The 18,814-nt window shown below is 49.6% G+C and overlaps 1 protein-coding gene across 1 annotated transcript in view; it reads right to left on the bottom strand.

The window, feature by feature from the left end:
- Positions 1-18,814, bottom strand: part of LOC103265695 (urea transporter 2) — a 61,079-nt gene that overhangs the window by 16,524 nt on the left and 25,741 nt on the right. Inside the window, exons 13-15 of the mRNA XM_021715161.1 lie at positions 3,787-3,903; positions 1,492-1,574; positions 279-438 (exon numbers count right to left, since the gene is read on the bottom strand). Coding sequence (XP_021570836.1) covers positions 279-438; positions 1,492-1,574; positions 3,787-3,903 — 360 coding nt within the window. The remainder of the gene's footprint in view (positions 1-278; positions 439-1,491; positions 1,575-3,786; positions 3,904-18,814) is intronic.

Here is an 18,814-nt window from a genome sequence, read left to right as displayed (position 1 = left end):
ACACCGGCTCCAGAACCTCAATGTGAAACTATCTGCAGTACCCTGGGTACTTGAGAGAGAACTGTCACAGTCAGAAGGGAGAGGCCACATGCTCCCATGATAGTGTTTACATCCCCAGAGACCATGTCTGTCATGACAGCAGGACTCCTGGCTTCTCCAAAGATAGTAGAGATAGAGCTCCATAGAGTCCACAGGGGTCCCCATGCAATGTGCTTCCTGGGGATGGAGGTGACTCTGGGATCAGGGTCAGGGTCAGGGTCAGTTCCCATGGGCCTTACCTTTGAGCACCTCCCCACACTCCTTCATCTCTCCCGTGATGTAGCTGAGGGCTTTGCTGACCCTCTTCCCTCCGGCTGCCAGGGAGCTCTGGACCCAGGAGGTCCGGGAGATCTTGGTTTCCACTTTGATCTCCGAGCTTTCCTCCATGGTATCTGGATCCTGTGCAGGATGAGAGACGGGTGAGAACCTCTCATGGCCTGTGGCTGTCACACAGAGAAGTTACATCTGTGGCCACTTGGGGATCCAACTAAGGTTTTCAATTGGTGTTTGGTTCAACTGCAATCGAGGCATCTCCCTGCTTCTGTAGATTCGAATATCTCTCATTTTGTTTGACATGTCCCCTTGTTTAATGTGATCAACTGTGTGAGGTCCAACCAGAGACATCTCTGTTCTCATTCTGTGGGTAAGAACGCGGGCATGGGGCTGGCAGAGAGTCTCGCTGGCAGAGGTCAAGGTCAAATGGTAGAATTGAGATTTAACTACAGATGTTTAGAGTCTTTTTAACAAATGTACTGCTACTATACTATACTCTTTTCAGAAGAAATCCTTTCTCCCCAGCATGCCTAGGGCTTAAAATTTAACTGTCTGGCTGGGCATGGTGGCCCATGCTGTCATCCCAGCATTTTGGGAGGCCGGGGCAGGAGAATTGCTTAGGCTCAGGAGCTTGAGACCAGCCAAGGCAACCTAGTAAGACTTCATCTCTAAGAAAAAACTTTAAAAATTAGCCAGGCATGGTGGCATGCACCTGTAGTCCCAGCTACTCAGAAGGCTGAGGTGGGAGGATCGCCTGAGCCCAGAGGCTAAGGCTGAGGTTAACTGTGATTGTGCCACTGCACTCCAGCCTGGGTGACAGAGTAAGACCCTGACTCAAAAAAAAAAAAAAAAAAGTCTATAAACATAAAGGTGTGGACTGGAACTTGTAAAGATTCTGTTTTTGGATACCAGCTCCAGCTTATTTGCTAAATGCCTGGATGCTGGATTTAGAAGAAGTCTGATACTAAATAATTCAAATAAAACAGAATATGAAAGCTTCCAGAAGACCCTGGGAAAAATAGACATTTAAAAAAATCTCAGGTGATTATGCTTCTCAAAATACGAATTCAAGAGAAGTTTGCCTACATCAGAGAACACCTCTGACAGATCCTGGCACCCTGGTCTGCCAGAGGCTGTCACCACAGGGCCCTGTCCCTGACTTGGACGCTTAGTACTCACAAGCAGCTCAACCGTGGGCCTCCGGTACTGGTAGGGAAACGGGTCTTTGGCCTGTCTCTCCTGGTGTTCGCCTTTTCCAAACACTGGAGTTGGGAGGAAAGCACATGGTTAGTCAGGTGCTGCGACCCTGTGCGGGGCAGCTCAATCCTTGTGAGGCTGGCGTTGGACTATTTGGTACTTCCTCCTCTTCTGAGGAGGCACAGAGGCCTGGAGGCTGGCAATGAGAAGGCCCCTTAATCCTTTCATGGTCAGGGGCCCATTTGTGCCCCCCTTTGGGGAAAGACACACACATCTTCATGTAAACAGGGCATCTGATAAGGAATGTCGGGGGCTCAGGGATGCCACTGACCCTCAATTAAGATGCCATGCTTGAGTCCAGGCTGTCCGTTTTTTAGATGAGTAAACAGCGACCCTGGAGGGATGTGACTTGCATGCAATCCCTGAGTCCAGGGCTCTTTCTCCTATACCACATGGAGAACTCGTAGGTTTACAAGGACACGTAGAGGCTGTTGAAGCCCGTCACGTCCTCCTCAGAGTGTTAAGCTGCCTGAACCAGGCAAGATATGTGTTTGAACTTGGCCATGACTCTCCACATGGCTGAATGCAGGCTGTCCTAGGCTTTTATTTTTTTAAGGCATTTTAGTAGCAACTGCTGGTTGGACGAGGACACGAAGTATGCATGTAATCACTCGACAGAGTTTCGTATGGCCTTGTAATTCTAGAAAACTTTTGTAGCATGATTCTAGGAACGTTTTTTATTCTTACAGGTCACTCGTTTTTAGCGACAACCCCTTTCTGGAGTTTTCTGCATGTTTCAGGCCCCGGGAAGTTGGGGCCTTGGTGCTTTGGTGCCCTCTCGTGGCCAAGTGTGAGACAGATTAATTCTGGGAGCTTTAGGAAAGGAAGCACAGGGTGGGGAGTGTCCCTTGAACTTGGGACTGGCGTGTGACATCTGATTGCCCCATTGCTGGTCTGAGGTCCCCTCTACCTGCCAGTGCTGGGTGAGTCCAGCCAACTCCCACCTCCCGGTTCCTGAGGGGTTCTCTGATCCACCCTCCTCACCCAGCCCCTATCATAAGAGGATGCTGGTAGAGGGGGGACGCTAACCCTTTGAGGCAAGCTGTGCCCCCTTTCACAGCGAGCCTGGGCCAAAGACACATTTCTAGACTGAGGGGACCTTGATGTCCACCATGTGTTTCCCAGACTCCAGGTGTGAAGTGATGAGACCCAGAAGAACTGGAGGAAGAACGCCACTGATGCATCTAAAGGAACAGTGTGATTTGCTGAGAGGGCCTGGCCCGGGTGTCTGTTCACTCCTGGCCGTGGCCCTGGCCAGCTGCATGACCTTCCTGGGGGTGGGGATGAGACTAGATCCCGCCTCTGTCCTGGCTCCTCACAAGGCCGCTCAGTCTGGCAGCAGGTTGAAAGGTCTCCCCAGCCTCCCTCTTCCACCACCTGGTCTCAGCTCCCATAGCTGAGTTTTTAGCATTCTCACCTGGTCAGCTTTTGGGGTCTATGGCCCCTCCTGGCCCCTGGGAGCTCCTTCCCCTCCAAGGTGCCTTCCCTTCATCCTTGGGCACCCACCATCTCTACAGGTGAGAACTTTTCATATCTGGCCTCCAGGACCCATGGGTTTTGATTTGGTGCAAATTAGAATCTCTTAAGAGGCCAGGCACGGTAACTCATGCCTGTTATCCCAGCACTTTTGGGGGCCAAGGTGGAAGGGTTGCTTGAGCCCAGAAATTCAAGACCAGCCTGGGCAACATAGCAAGACCTCATTTCTACAAAAATTAAAAAAATTAGCTGAGCGTGGTGACACATGCCTGTCGTCCCAGCTACTCGGAGGCTGAGGTGGGAGGGTTGCCCAAGCCCAGGAGATCCAGGCTGCGATGAGCTGTGATTATGCCACTGCACTCCAGCCTGGGTGACAGAACGAGACCCCAACTCAAAAAAAAGAATCTCATGGAGGGCTTTAAAAGATCCTGCTGCTCTTCCTCCTTCCCCCAGCTGCTCCCCAGGTGAACTGAGTCAGAGTCTCTGGGATGGGTCTCAGGTGCCTCCAATGTGCAGCCAAACTGAGGCCCCAGAAGCCACTGCCCCTCCCAGGTCATCTCCCCCAACCCAGGGGTGTACACACACGGGACTGCAGCTTTGGTCCAAGGTCAGGTTTGAGAAGCACAAACCTGACTCCTGAGGGTCTCCTCGTACCGAGATGTTGGTACTGTGGTTGTCCCTATCTTACAGGGACCAGACCTTGGGGCCCGTGTGCCGGGGTGGGGGCGGGGATGCGCACACCTTTGCTCCGCCTCCGAATGGACGACCACTCGATGTGAAACACGCTCTTGCGTCTGGGGAGTGTGGCCTCTGAGCCCTCCTCGGCCTTCGGGTCGGGAAGCTGCTCCCCACCGCCGCCTGGCCAGGGCAAAATGAGACAGGTCAGTATCCCACCCGGTTCACAACCCAGAGAGCCAAGCAGAGATGGGAAGAGCACCCCCAGAAGCTGGAAGGGGGAGCGCTTGCAGTGAAGCCAAGCGGGAATAGTGAGGCCTCCATCCCTGTGTGGATCACCCAGCTACTCCATCCGCCCAGGAAACTCTACCTCCTCTCCCCAAGGTCACCCAAGACATTCCTGTCGAGTGGTGGGGAGCCAGCCTACCTTGTTTCTCCAGTGAGGAGCCCTCTAAGACCCACTTACTTGTGGGGTGCAGAAGCTCATGCCTGTAATTGTGACACTTGGGGAGGCCGAGGCAGGAGGATTGCTTGATCCCAGGAGTTCATGGCCAGCCTGGGCAGCATAGTGAGACTTTGTCTCCACAAAAATCAAACAAAATTATGGTGTGTGTGTGACATGTGCCTGTAGTCCCAGGTACTTGGGAGACTGAGGCAGAAGGATGGCTTGAGCCCAGGAGGTCAAGGCTGCCATGAGCCATGATCGTGCTTCTGCACTGTAGCCTGGCCAATGGAATGAGACCCTAACTCAAAACAAAAAACCACCATCACCACCACCACCACCAACAAAACTCACTTAGGGCCTGCACAAGCAGGAGACAGCCAGCACTTAAAAAAAAAAAATGCCTGCATCCTGTCTCAGATCAGTTAAAAAAATTACAGCTTTGTGATGTCTGTGGTATTTAAAAGATGACTTAATTGTGCAGTCTTGACTGAGAATGACTGATACTGGTTCTTGCTACTCAAAGTGCTGTCCTGGGACCCAGTAGCCTCAGTGTCCTCTGGGAGCTGATTAGGAATGTAAAATCTCATCCAAGACGGACAGAATTGGAACCTGCATTTCAGGAAGAGCACCCCCTTGGTGATGTCTGTGTGCATTAAAGTTGGACAAGTCCCTGGTTGGGCGTGGTGGCTCATGCCTGTAATCCCAGCAGTTTGGGAGGGTGAGGCGGGAGGATTGCTTGAACCGAAGAGTTTGAGACAAGGCTAGGCAACATAGCAAGAACTTGTTTAAAAAAAATTTTTTTTATTTTTTCACCCAGAATATTTTAAACATTTTACAAGACATTTTAAAGAAAATCAGCAATAAGGCCAGGCATGGTGGCTCACAACTGCGATCCCAGCATTTTGGGAAGCCGAGATAGGAGGATTACTTGAGGCCAAGAGTTCAAGACCAGCCTAGGCAACATAGTGAGAACTCGTCTCTCTATAACACAAAACCAAAACCAAACAAACAAAAAACAAAGTTAGGCAGGTGTGGTGGTGCATGCCTGTAGTCCCAGCACCTTGGATCACCTGAGCACAGCAGGTAAAGGCTGTGATGAGCTGTGACTGTGCCATTGTGCTCCAGCCTGGGCAACAGATTAAAAAAAAGTTGACCAAGTCCCATCTGTGAGAGCTGAGAGCTGAGTCCTAACATGTGGTCAGCTGCAAGAGGCCTCTGCTGTCCCTTACTATCTCCAGTGTCCCGGCAGTGGGGAGGCAGAACATGCCTACCCTTGGGACGGGGCTCCTGGGTGGGTGGCATGAGAACCCGCAGCCCCATGTTGCCTCAGTGGCTTGTTGAAGTGCACGTGCCTGGGTCCTCTAGGTCTGTTAACTGGAGACTCTATGATCCTCAGGTACATGGCCCTAATCTGCCCCGCTTGGAGTTCCAGCGTACCAGTGTCAGGTGACCCCATGACAGCCTGGGATCACAGCCAAGGTTCCCACTGTCCATCCCTTGGCCCTTTCAACAGGACTGTGAGCTGACTGGATGGGCCTTGCTACTGCCTGGAGGCCGAGTGTGGAGGCTCAGGATGGTTTTGTGGCATCCTACAAACACAAAGCCCTGAGACTCTCGGCCCCAAGCCCTTTCTCTTCATCTTGACTACTCAGAGTCTGGCTCATGGGCCACCTTCATGGATGTTGCCAGGGAGCTTGTCAGAAGTTCAGAATCCCAGGCCCCCACCCAGACTATCAATGGGAATTGGATTTTTTTTTTTTGAGTTGGAGTCTCACTCTGTCGCCCAGACTGGAGTGCAGTGGCCGCTCCCGTCTGCAGCCTCGCCTGCTGGGCTCCGACGATCCTTCTACCTCAGCCTTCCCAGTAGCCGGAATTACAGGCATGCGCTACCACGCCTGGTTGATTTATTTATTTATTTATTGTAGAGATGAGGTCTCGTTGCCCAGGTGGGTCTCGAACCCGCGGGCTCAGGCAATCCACTCACCTCAGCCTCCCAAAGGCGCGGGATTACAGGCTGAGCCACCGAGCCCGCCTGGGAATTGGATTTTAACATGACTAACTGACATGCGTGCGTCAAAGCTTGAGAGCACTGGTCTACATTCCATGGCTCCTGCAGAAACAACCTCAGCAGGGCTCGGAACGTAGCAGGGCCAACAATCGAGAGCCTGTGGGTGGGCATAATCAGGGAAGGAGAAAGAGTGATACACATGGCTCATCCCCCCTTCCAGCCCAGGGCAGACAAGCAATGGCTGTCTCAGCTTCCTGTTCACCAGCCAGCAGCGCTCCATGACCCTTGAGGCCGGGTGGTGCCTCTGGGGTCTGCACCTCAGGTACACCTGGAATGTCCATGTGCCCTGGGACACGTCTGCAGACAGGGCTCAAGCAGGGTGGAAACTGCGGGGTGTCACAGCATTCTCTGACCAGGTGAGCGTCCTTCCATAGGGCTGGCCCTGGCACATGCCTGCCAGGATGGAGGTGCCCCTGCCAGCTGGTCGCCTCTGGGTCCCCATAAGCCAAGAGTCACGACCCTAGCCACCCTCGTGGCATGGCCATGCTCCAACGTTAGCCTCATAAACTCAGAACCAGATGGGAGCTTCACGACCACAGTCTACCTCCCTTGACCAGGGGTATCAGTGCCCCTGAGTCACACAGCTCATTAATCTACATGGTTAGTTGCAATTGCACTTGGGTTAGTTCAGTGCTCTTTCTTTCTCAGTGTAGCACTCGACTGGCTGGCACAGACGTGTTGGGTGCAGGCGGGAGCTCACCTTTCAGTCTGGGACCTGGTCCTGGGTACCAGATGCCATGTACTGACCTGTGCTATTCTTCATATACACAGAGATGGCACTTAAGTTGAGCAAACCAAGACAACGTCTACTGGAAAATGGTGGGTTATTGAGATACCCCAGGATTTTTCCAGAGTCATCAACTACGGTGACACAGGCAGAGAGAGCTGGGCTTCTGATGCTAGGTCTTGGGCAGGTGAGCAGGAGGTGGTTCTGGCAGAGCTCTAAGTGTCTGTGGAGACCTCTGCTCCCATGTTTGGTGCCCAGAGACTGTACCATGTGTTCCTAGACCTGATGGCCTAGCCACAAACAACGACAGCAGCAACAGCAAAAGTATCTATACAGAATTGTGTTTTTATTCTTACATGTTTAAATTCCAGTCATCTTCAAAAGACCCTCTGTTGGATGTAATACACCTATCAAGATGCCTTTTTTCACTGCTCTTTACAATTTTTGAACTCGTCCATTTTGATGCCTTTTAGTACTTCTGCTGTTTTTTATTTCACCTCTTCCACATTGGCAAAATGTTTCTTTTTGAGGACTTTTATAATTTGGGGAAACAAAAAAAGTCACTTGGGGTGAGATCGGGTGAATAGGGAAGGTGAGGCATGGGGGTCATGCATTTTTGATCAAAAACTGCTGAACACTTAGTGCAGTGTGGGCAGGTGCGTTGTCATGGTGGAAGATCCAGTCACATATTTGCCACAGCTCAGGACGTTTCTTCCACAAGAAGTGACACAACTTTCTCAAAACTTCCAGATAAAAACTTTGGTTGACAGTTTGATCCATAGGAACAAATTCCAAGTGTGTTACAAGGAACTTGCCCTCCAAGAGATAATTCTGGTTTTTTTGAGTCCCCCTTCATAGAGTTAAAATAGCAAACTTCCCAAGGCGGGGGAAACACTTAATGGGAAGGGGATAACAACTTGCTAATGGCCTCTGGGGCCCATTTTCAGGACTCTCACATGGGTTGAGGCAGTTTCTAGGACACTATGAACGTGCCTGTCAGGTGTTCTAGAAATGAGGGGTGGTGGAAGGAAAGACAGCACAACACTGACTGGGAACCAGGAACCTCACTTCTTTCTGCTCGGGACTTTGCAAGTCACATAATCAATGGACAGTTTCCTCAATGGTGGGCATGAAATTCTTCCAGAAAGAAATATACAGACACTGTAGGACTGACCTTGCAAATCCAACCTGTAAAGGGTGACGGATCCCTCAGAGGGATGCTTACCATTTCTTTCTTGTGTCACTATGGAGAAGAGACAATGCTTACAAAATGCTCTGGAAAATAATTTCATAGTGCTCATGCATCAGCTTCCCCCTTGGTGAGGACACATCCCTGTGATGGCACCAGGCCATCCCCTCCTCACCTTCCACCCAACACTCCAGGTGAGAGAGTGCCTTATCCTAGGGCACATGGGGCATTTTACCCCTACCTGCATCAACTCTAACCTTGCTGAGAGTTAATCATGTGTTCCTGACTGTAATCTTTACTGGATGATGATATCTCTGACAGCCAGGATGACACCAACTGACCTTGACACCCCAGCACCAGGGAGGAGTCTGGTATACAATAGGCACTCAGATGTGCTTGTTGAATACATTAGTGAGGGATGATTAACCTATGCATTTTAATTTCTGAATGAGATAATGAACAAATCCCCAATCCCCAGGCCATGGACTGGTACCCATCTGTGGCCTGTTAGGAACAGGGTTGCACAGCAGGAGGTGAGCAGCAGGTGAGCAAGAGAAACTTCATCTGTATTTACAGCTGCTCCCCGCACTGGCATGATCGTGTGAGTTCTGCATCCTGTTAGATTCAGGGCGGCATTAGATTTTCATAGGAGCGCGAACCCTACTGTGAACTGCACATGCGAGGGATCTAGGTTGCATGCTCCTTATGAGAATTGAATGCCTGATGACCTGAGGTGGAGCTGAGGTGGTGATGCTAGCGTTAGGAGTAGCTGCAAATACAGATGTACACGAGCAGTGAGGTGTGACTGTGCATCCCCTCCCCATCTGTGGAAAAATTATCTTCCATGAAACTGATTCCTGATGCCAAAAAAGTTGGGGGCCACTGTTTTAGGGTACGAACTATATCTGAGGGTAAATATTAGATGTTTGATAGATATTAAAATAGAGCTGAAACTCTTTTGCAGGATGACAACAGTCACAGCTGAGTTGTGTAAGGTTTTGGAAGTTGCGGGGTAAAGGCAGATTATTTCCAGCATTATTTGGATAAAACAGTGGAAGTTTACAGTGGTGATAAAGTGGTTGGCTATCTATGACCCACTGACCAGAAACCCAGAAGTTTTACAAGAGTGGCTGGAAGAACCTAGTTGATGAGAGAGAAGAAAACAGGCCATTGAAGACGGAGACCTGGCTCCCTAAGACCTATTTTAGTCACTACATAGATACTACAAGATACTACATAGATCCGTTCCATCTGGCGCAAAGCCCTCAGCTGTCTGGGGCGGGGGGCGTTCTGTAGTCTGGGAGTAAATTGTAAGCACTCCTTAAGGACCTTAATCACATTTTCTTTCTTCTCAACCCTAGCCTCCACCCCCACCCCCTCCGCCCCACAACATCATGGCACGTGTAGAAAATGGTGCCAGTATCCTTCTGGCTGGAGAGCCCGGGCTCAGGCACTCTCACCCCACAGGCTCCACCCAGCTGCTTGGAGGGCCTGGTGCTTGCAGAGACAGACACATGCTTGTCCTCGACAACTTGTGGGTAAACCTGGCAGCCTAGGTGCTCCTGGGCGCCCGCCAGGCATGGGACCTGCCACCATCCCCTCCTCTAACAAGTCTTATTAGGTGTCTCTGAGCATGTAGCTTCACCCCCAAGAGCCGTTCAGGATCATTGCTGGGGCACGGTCCCTGATCTTGGGGCTTGCCACCGTCCTGTGTTTTAACAGGCAAGAGGCCAAGGACGCTTTCTTCCTGAGGACTCAGGGGAGGAAAGAACAGTTACGCACTGTGGTGACAAGTTCATGAGCACTCCTTCCGGGAGTAGTGACCCTGGAGTGCTTCTGCCTCTGACTCCTGCTGCACAGAAAATGCCAACTGTACAAATATCAGTGGTCACAAAGACTTCCTGGAAGAGCCTCCCAGCACAATAAAACTTTGAAGCTTGTTACTATTTCTTTGGGGGGAAGAAGACAAGCCCAAACCACACATATAGCATCTTTCAGAAGGGGAAGAATGATTTAGTCCACCTTCCTGAAAATCAGCCTTTATCCAAATGGGTCCAAGCCTATACTTTCTTTTTGTTTGCTTGTTTGGAGATAGGATCTCACTTTGTTGCCCAGGTTGGAGTGCAGAGGTGCTATCACGGCTCACTGTAGCCTCCAACTCCTGGGCTCAAGCGGTCCTCCTGCCTCAGCCTCCCTAGTAGCTGGCACTACAGGCACACACCACATGCCTGGATAATTTTTTAAGTTCTGTAGAGAAGAAGTCTGGTTATGTTGCCCAAGCTGGTCTCAAAATCCTGGTCTCAAGCAATCCCTCTGCCTCAATCTCCCAAGTAGCTGAAACTACAGGAGTGTGCCGCTATACCTAATTTTTAAAGTTTTTCTAGAGATGAGGTCTAGCTATGTTGCCCAGGCTGACACAAGCTCCTGGTCTCAAGTGCTCCACCCCCCTTGGCCTCCCAAAGCACTGGGATTACAGGTGTGAGCTCCCTTTACACTTTCTACAAGTTGTCTTTCTCAGGTTTTGAATAGGTTTTACCCTCTCCTGAGGGTGTACCAACGCTGTGCATCCATCGCTGGCAGTGCCCAAATTTGGAGCATGGGAAAGCTGCCCTCAAGGCCATTTATCTTCCCTCCCCAGCTCCCTGGGCTGCTTACTTCTCTGACTTGCTGTTTGTGGACACACCCACACACCACAAGGCAGTTCTAGCTGTCAGAATGCCAGAATGACTTTCTCTAAAGTGATACATCATATATAATTTGACCTTCTCATATATAATTTGACCTCCTCTTCCTCCTTCTTTTTTCCTCTTCTCTTTCTTCTCCTCCTTCTTTTTTTGAATTGGGGTCTCACTCTGTTACCCGGGCTGGAGGGCAGTGGCCTAATACAGTTCACCACAGCCTCGACCTCCTGGGCTCAGGCAATCTCCCTGCCTTAGCCTCCTAAGCAGTTGGGACTACAGGCACACGCTAACATGCCTGGCCTGATTTTTTTTCGGTCAGTACTACATGATGGCACTTTGACCACAATGTGGATAGGCGTTTCTCTGCGTGGAAGCTGGGCTCTGCACTATAGCCTATATTTATCATGTGAGTGCTTGTGGGTGGTAATGGGGTATTGTCTCTTTCTGTGCAGTTCTGTTTAACTGAAACTTTCAAAGATCATTCCATGGACTCTCAGAGGCACTGAATGTTAAAACCAGAAAAGACTTTTCAGGTGATTTGGTCCTGCCTTCTCATTTTAGAGGTTTGGAAACGGAGGCCTGGGGAAATGGAGTCCCTTGTCGGAGGCCACACAACCACTGGCAGAGTTGAGAATAGACAGTACATGGGTCTGTTCTGTCTCTTGTCTCGAAGTCTAAGCTCTGATCACTGAAGTTTGTTCCTCATCAGAGCATGTGATTTTGGGTCTATTGATTTGACTCTGTTTTTTAATGTGATAGTCTCACTAGGTATTCTAGAATCCATTTCTCTTAAAACTGTGGCTCCCTTCTCTCCCTCAGGAAAACTACAACGTCTTTCTGAGCTTTCCTGTCTGGATGGGGAGGTGGGTTGAGAATGGATGATGTAAAGAGGAAGGCTAGGTCCGCTGGGCACTTGAAGGGATGCTACTTGAGAGCCTCAACTTCTTGATCAGTTAGCCAACTTTTAATTTTTTAATTTTACTTATTTATTGAGTTTTTGAGTTGAGGTCTCCCTCTGTTGCCCAGGCTGGAGTGCAGTGGCATGATCATGGCTCATTGCAGCCTCGAACTCCTGGGCTCAGGTGATCCTCCTGTCTCAGCCTCCTGAGCAGCTAGGACTTCAGGTGCATACCATCATGCCTGGCTAATTAAAAAAATTTATCTTTGGTAGAGACAAGGTCTCACTATGTTGCCCAGGTTGATCTTGAACTCCTGGGCTCAAGCAGTCCTCCCACCTCCCAAAATGATAGGATTACAGGCATGAGCCACTGTGCCAGGCCCAATTTTTTATTTTTTAAGATGGTGAGGTATGAGCCATTGTAGCCTTGAAGCAAGCAAGACTTGTCCTCACAGTAAGTGCTTTAACCTTTCTCTTCTCTTTTCCCACACAGCTCACTCACTGGCTGGCCAACAGACTCGCCCAGATCTTGTTTCCTTCAGTGTCTTTGGCTCACTCCATGGGGGAGACATCAATAAGCACAAATAAGCTGATAACCCAACCTCATGACCCCCTAGGAAAACCTCACACATGGGATTAAAGAGAGTCCCAAGGTCAGAGCACCTCAACTGTCACTGGAGTGACCCCGGCTCGCTATCTCTGTAGGATGACCTTGTCTCTCTCCCACAGTCTCTACCCAGCCCACACCCTCAAGTTGTGTGTCTGAATTCTCAGTCTGACTTTGACCTTTCCTTTTCTCATCTCACCTATGCCTCGACCACTAGACCTGTCATTATGCCACTCCATCACTCAGTAATCTGTATGGTGCTCTCTTGCTGAGAGTGTGATGCTTAAGTTCCTCTAAAGAGGCTGGCTTTCCAGACATTCTGGGCCATGGCCAGCTGCACCAACCAGCTTCAGGCTTTTATTTCCTGACACACACATCCCCATGGGGTGCTCTGGCATGACCGCTGGCCCTCCGTGCCTCTTCCATCCTGTTTCTTGCCTGTGTTCTAGCCACCCTTCCTGGCCTGGCTCCTGTTCCACATCATCCATGAAGCCGACCCTGGCTTTTTTGGCCATGTGGCTCATTCCTTCCCTTGAATTCCCACTGCATTTGCAGAAGTGCTCCATGACATCTTTTGAAGTCAGGGCCACATGGGTTTTATATTGATAGCCACCATGAACATAAAACATGCTCAAGAAATGCTTTATCTGCTGATGAAAACACCTGGAGTGATCAACTCGGTGTAGCCAGCTGGTCTCTGAGGCCAGACATTGGCAGAAGGAAACAGGTCCAGGGACAAGGGGCTTGCCTGGGGTCACACGGCTGGTCAGTTCTAGACCAGGTTTTGGCCTCCTGGTTTTGATTCTTTATTCTTGCAATGTCAGTATTTTACAGACCGTTAGAGCCTTTCCATATGATGTCAATTAATTTGTGACTTTTTTATACAAAAAAATTAGAAATGACTTTATATCCCAAAAGAAGTAATAAAAGTGACAGATAATAAGCACCTGTGTGTCACCAGACTTGTGATACCCACTGAAAGGCCAAGGAAAGTTCTGAACCATTGTGTTCTGGCTTCTGGTGGCAACATTTCCATACTCCCTGTCTCCACATCCTTTATCCGATTCTCCCCAGCATTATCTATGGCAGACGCGGCATATTGCTGATGGCACCTTTTCCCAATAAGTCTAGATCCAGCCTCAGAATCCTTCTTAATACAATAATCTAGAAAATCAATACCTATCAGTCAGAGTTGGCACCTGAGAGTGAACTTATTTTTCCTTTTAACCTTACAGAAGGGTGTGGACGCTGTATACCTATGACAGAAGGGGTGCTTCAAGGCCAAGGTGTTGCTAGCAGGTAGATGCCTGGTTATGGGCACAGCCAAGCCTTATTGCTGGGATGGCATTCCCTCAGCAAGCACACTGAGGCTCATTTTATTTTGGTACCAGTTTGGGGGAAAATCATGTACTTTTCAAGTCTAATCAGATGACTTCAGTATCCTAGAATGCTGTTGCTTATGGAGTGTCTTCCAGAAACATCTGCTATCAGTAGCGACACATTAGCCCAAAATGACATCCCGGATGCTCAACTCAGCTCAGCACCGGCCACCCTGGGAACAAAACTGAGGCCAGAGCTGTGGGTCGCAGAGGTGTGGAAAGGTTGGCAGACACCAGAAAGGCTCCCCCAGGGATGTACAGGCAGTAGGGGAGCTGAGGCTGATGGTTTCATCACCAGGTGAGCAGGAAGCACCCAGGGTGTGTGAGTCAACCCACGTGGACCTTGGCCCAGGCTCTTTTAGCCCTCGGGCAAGCCTCTGGAGGAGCTATAGTTTCATCAGCTATAAAACAAGAGGTATGAACTCTGTACACTTAAGAGCCTTTCCAGCTTGAAGCTTCCAACATCTAGACCTCCCTGGAGCTCTGACTGGGGTTCCTGGCTGGGACCGTCTTCTCCAGAGTCAGTTAGCACAAGACAGAAGCAGAACAAGAACTGCCTTTTTAAATTGTCTTCCTGGGAAAGGTCAGGCAGTCCTGATGGAAGGTCTATCTGGTTCATGTCTTTCCCCTAGGATCTCTTACCTGGGTTCCTTCCGACGTCCCACACAGAGGCTGGAGAATTCTAGACCATCGGGACTCAGTAAGATGCTTCGTTCCGACTGGGTGGCCTCTCTGGTCCTCAACTCTTGTTGTTGCAACTTCCCCTAATCCTGGGCCCCTTCACTTCCAGGGGCCCTCTAGCACATCCTTAGGTTGCCTCGCTGTCAATATACTGACTTGCTTTCCCTAAGCCTGTGCTTGGTGCACGCCTGCTGGTCGAGGACAGGGATCATGGAGGAGTAGGCAGAAAGAAATGCTTCTGCAGCTGGCACTACTTTATAAATTCGCTGGGGAGGATTAACTCCTGCTGCCCTGGTCCCTGCCGCCTGGGTGGGCCAGGCAGGTTTCCTTTAAAGGGACAGAGCTGGAGACTGTCTGGTAGCTTTTCAGCTGTCCCTCAGGCTCCCTCCCAGTGACACCTCTCATTAGAATTCTCTGTCAAAGCAATTATCTAAGTGCTGTTTCCTCAGGGGGCCAATTTGCCTTCCACCCTCAATAAGCACCCTTAATTCCTCTTCCTGGCAGGGCTTGGGTGGGAACCGGCACTGCCATCAGCATCTGAATGGAAATTTCTGCACAGCCCAATGCTAGGTACTGTCTTTCTGATTCTGTGGAAATTTTCAGAGACTTCTTCCTCCTGCCTCCCCTGACCAGGGTCCTCAGAGACCAGGGACCTGAGAGCTCACCGTAGGACTCTCTCAGAACAAGAACAGCATGGCCTGACCCCCGCCTCCAGGAAGGATTCTGAGATCTATATATTAGGGAAACTGGCCCTTCCAAGTCCTATGGGGCTGCAGGAGGTGGGGGCTGGAGTCTGGGGAGAAGGCCCAATCAGAACGTGTTTTGTTTGACTTTGTATGATGGGTCATGCATCAACCCCCAAACTTGTGCACCCCCCCACGCACACTCAGCAGTGGGGTGTGAGGCAACCTACCCAGTTTCAGAAACAAAACCTCATGCCAAGAAGATTAGCTACACCTGAGTAGACAGACGCCCCCACTGACGTCAAAGGCCCCGTCCCACCGCCAGGTGTGCTGGAACTGCTGAAGAGGGGTCCTGATCACGGAGGGCCTTCCGAGGGAGGAAAGCAAACACAGGGCCAGGAGGAGCCCTGCAGGCCCTCACATTCCAGCTAGAGGGGGGCAGTGCCATGGAGAGTAGGTCAGTGCCCCCAAGGGGCCTTTCCCAGGTGTTGCCACAGGGCTACAGCCATTTACTGATGATATCAGAACCTTCACCGGTTCTGCGTCCCTGCTGGCTGGTCTCTGGCCTCTCCTGAGGCCTCCTAAACTCATGCGATGAGCTCATTAGGCTACCTAAGTATCCATTCATCCCAGACACAGTAGGGAGATCCATCGTGAGCAACATGTAGCCCGTTTGAAAAGACAGGCAATGATGGCTCCTTAAGAAGCCATTCAGGAAGTTCCTGCATGTTCCATGAGCCCAGTGGAACCACAGGGTAGACTCAGGGTGTGGCAACAGGTGGCCTCCTGGAAGGCAGGGGGCCAATATGGACTCTAGTCCCCAGCGGGTCCTAGTGAAGGCTCATGCTCCATCTGTTTATGCCTATAGACATTTTCGTGAAGGCTCAGTCAGAATTCATTTCACAGTCATGCTTCCTTCCCAGTACTCATGGCTCTCTTTAACCCTGCACTGCCAAGCCTATGGAGAGAAGAGACCCTGACCCCCAGGGGTTGACCTTGGGGAGGTTAGGCTCCTCCAGGGGATAGGACTGAGTCCACATGGAATACATGTAAGGTGGGGCTGCCAGTCCTCCAGAGCCACCGTCTTGGCTTCCTTTTGTTCCAGCAGCCCATGCAGCTGGGAGGGGGATGCGGAAGCTCTTTGTTATCAATCACAGGGATTAAAAAAAAAAAAAAAGGAATTGGTATTCTCCCTCAGCCCCCTCTGGAGGGTCTTGGGCATTCTAGTTACATTTGGGATAGAAGGGCTCCCTGGATTCTACTATTTTCTCTGAATGGCTAGTAGCAGGGAAAACCAGGCAGGTCAAAACACCCCACATATGATGTGAATGCCTTTAAAGTTGTCAAGGAAGACTGTGGTTTACTGAGTAGAAGTCACAGCCATGCGGAAACTGCCAGCCTCCACCTGGTTTGAGATTAGAGTTGTCCTCAGGCCCTCACAACCTGTAGGACCCAACAAAACAAAGCTCAGACTCATCCAAGAAGCAAAGGCAAACTGGGGCACACAGGTCTGAGGTAACCACAAACTCAGGCCGGGAAGACTGAATTTCTCGATTGGCAGATGGTCATAGAGAGTTGACCAGAAAAACAACTCCCGCAGAGGGATAGTGGGGAGAAGGAGAAAGTCAAGGCCAAGGTGCAGTTGAATGATGTTGGTTCTCCATGTGCCCACACAAGCAACCATACTGAACATTTAGGGAAACTGACTGAATGGGCTAACTGGTCAACCTCTAGAAAGAGCTGCGAGTGGTATTTATGTACTGGTAAATATACGAATGGTATATTTTGGTACACATGGTCTCCGTGTTATTTTTTCCACCTCAGTGGTACCTCCTCCTATTCCTCTGTAGAAACATAGAACTGTAGAATCACAGAAACTTGGAGCTGAAAAAGAGAGACTGCAGTGGTTATCTAGTCCAGTCAAAGCAAGCCTCCCTAGCCAGCTCCACGTCTTACTCCTGGACTGTTGGAGCAAGAAACCAAGCCTCCCAGGATACTACTTCTCATGCACCTTCCATTGTTAAAGAGCACCTTCTTCACTGATTCAGAGTTGGCCTGCTTGCCACTCCCATCTAGTGGTACCTGCTCTGTGGCCTGGAGTCACATTGAGCGAGCTAACTTCTTCCACACTCATCACCTCTTGCTGCAGACATCATGGCCCTCACAGTCTCCTCTCTTCTTCAAAACACCCAGCTCATTATCAGTTCCTGTGAGACAAGGCCCCAGATGCTCATTCACCCAGCCTGGCCTCATCTCAGCACACCCTCCTTTGCCAAAGACCCTCTCAGATACATCCCCCTATGTTCTTTATTTTCTTTCCTCCCTTTGAAAAAGTCAAATTTATTCCCAGAAATGGCTCCTCTAACCTTAGATACAAATGATTGATCATGCTTAGTGTGTTACCTTCCCTGACTGTTTACATTTTAACAGGTTCAAAGCTTTAAATTGATGGGGTGGCTGGGAATGCTTGGACAGCAGGTGATGGAGAGACAGGGTATGAGAGGGGAAAGAGGTCTAGGAATTTTCTTGGAACTTTTAAAGTCATGCCTGACAATTTCCTCAACAGAAGACCAACCTGATCAGATGATTTACTTAAGATGAAAACTGGTGCTGTGACCTTACATGGGCTCAGGCAGTCTGATACTAGCCTCATCTTCACCTCAGGTGAGACTCCTCACCCAGCAAGGCAAATTCCCATAAAACAAATTCCTTGAATGCAGGAACTGGTCTGATTCTTTCCTGGTTTGTTGTCAAACCTGAGTCCTGAGTAACATATTAATAGCTCCTTATGCAATGTCTTCTGGATGAATAAGGTTAGGCCATGAGGCAGAGTTTCTCAGTTCATGAAAGTTGGCCCATGGCCCTGGGCAACTTACACAAGGGTCCATCTGTGATGGGCAGAAGCCTGGGCTGTAAGTTACCAGGAGCTGTGTCTGATTTCTGAAGAAAGAGGTAAGACGATAACAACAAAATAATATACATGGTGATTCAATTTCAGCCCTCATCCCAAAGACTTTTATGAAACTAAAAACATGAAATTTCAACTAAAAAAATTCAACATAGATATTGAGTTGAAGAAAAGAGCAGTTACTGGTGGGGTCATAATCAGTGGCCTGGAAGGTCAAGTGGAAGAAATATCTCAAAACAGAACAAAAATACAAATGGTACAAACTGAGAAGAACAAACTTAGAGCAGAGACAAAGAGACCAAAGAAACATTTGAATGTAAGAGTTCCAGAGAGAGAAAAAGGTAGAGATGAAAGAAAGGCAACTGTCAAACAAATGTTAGGAGAAAAGTTGCTGAGCTGAAGAAAGACTTGAGTTTGCAGACCGAAAGGAAGGATTAATGAGAAAAGACACACCATTAGAGTTAACTTCCTGAACTCCAAAGATAAAGAGAACACCTTACAGTCATCTAGAAAGAAAGAATAGGTCAGTTACAAAGGAAAAAAAGGATGCACTCGGTATCAGATGTCTTACATGTAGAACTCAGAAGCCAGAAAATGAAGGCATAACATCTATAGACAATGGAGGGAGGGTGGCAACGTGGGGACCTCGCACCCCCAAATACCACTGACTCTCCAGGGAAGGAACTTCGTGGACATGCAAAGGGCCAGAGAATCATCCCATTCTCTCATATATTACTTGAAGAAAATTCTAAAGGAAGAGGTCTGGGCCAAGGTGTAGTGGCTCACGCCTGTGATTCCAGCACTTTGTGAGGAAGACGGGAGGACTGC

Source organism: Carlito syrichta, unplaced genomic scaffold, assembly GCF_000164805.1.
Source record: "Carlito syrichta isolate Samal-C Ts95f unplaced genomic scaffold, Tarsius_syrichta-2.0.1 Scaffold306762, whole genome shotgun sequence".
Taxonomy (NCBI): domain Eukaryota; kingdom Metazoa; phylum Chordata; class Mammalia; order Primates; family Tarsiidae; genus Carlito; species Carlito syrichta.
Note: the sequence above shows the minus strand (reverse complement) of the source record. Positions and strands in the feature narration are given on the sequence as shown.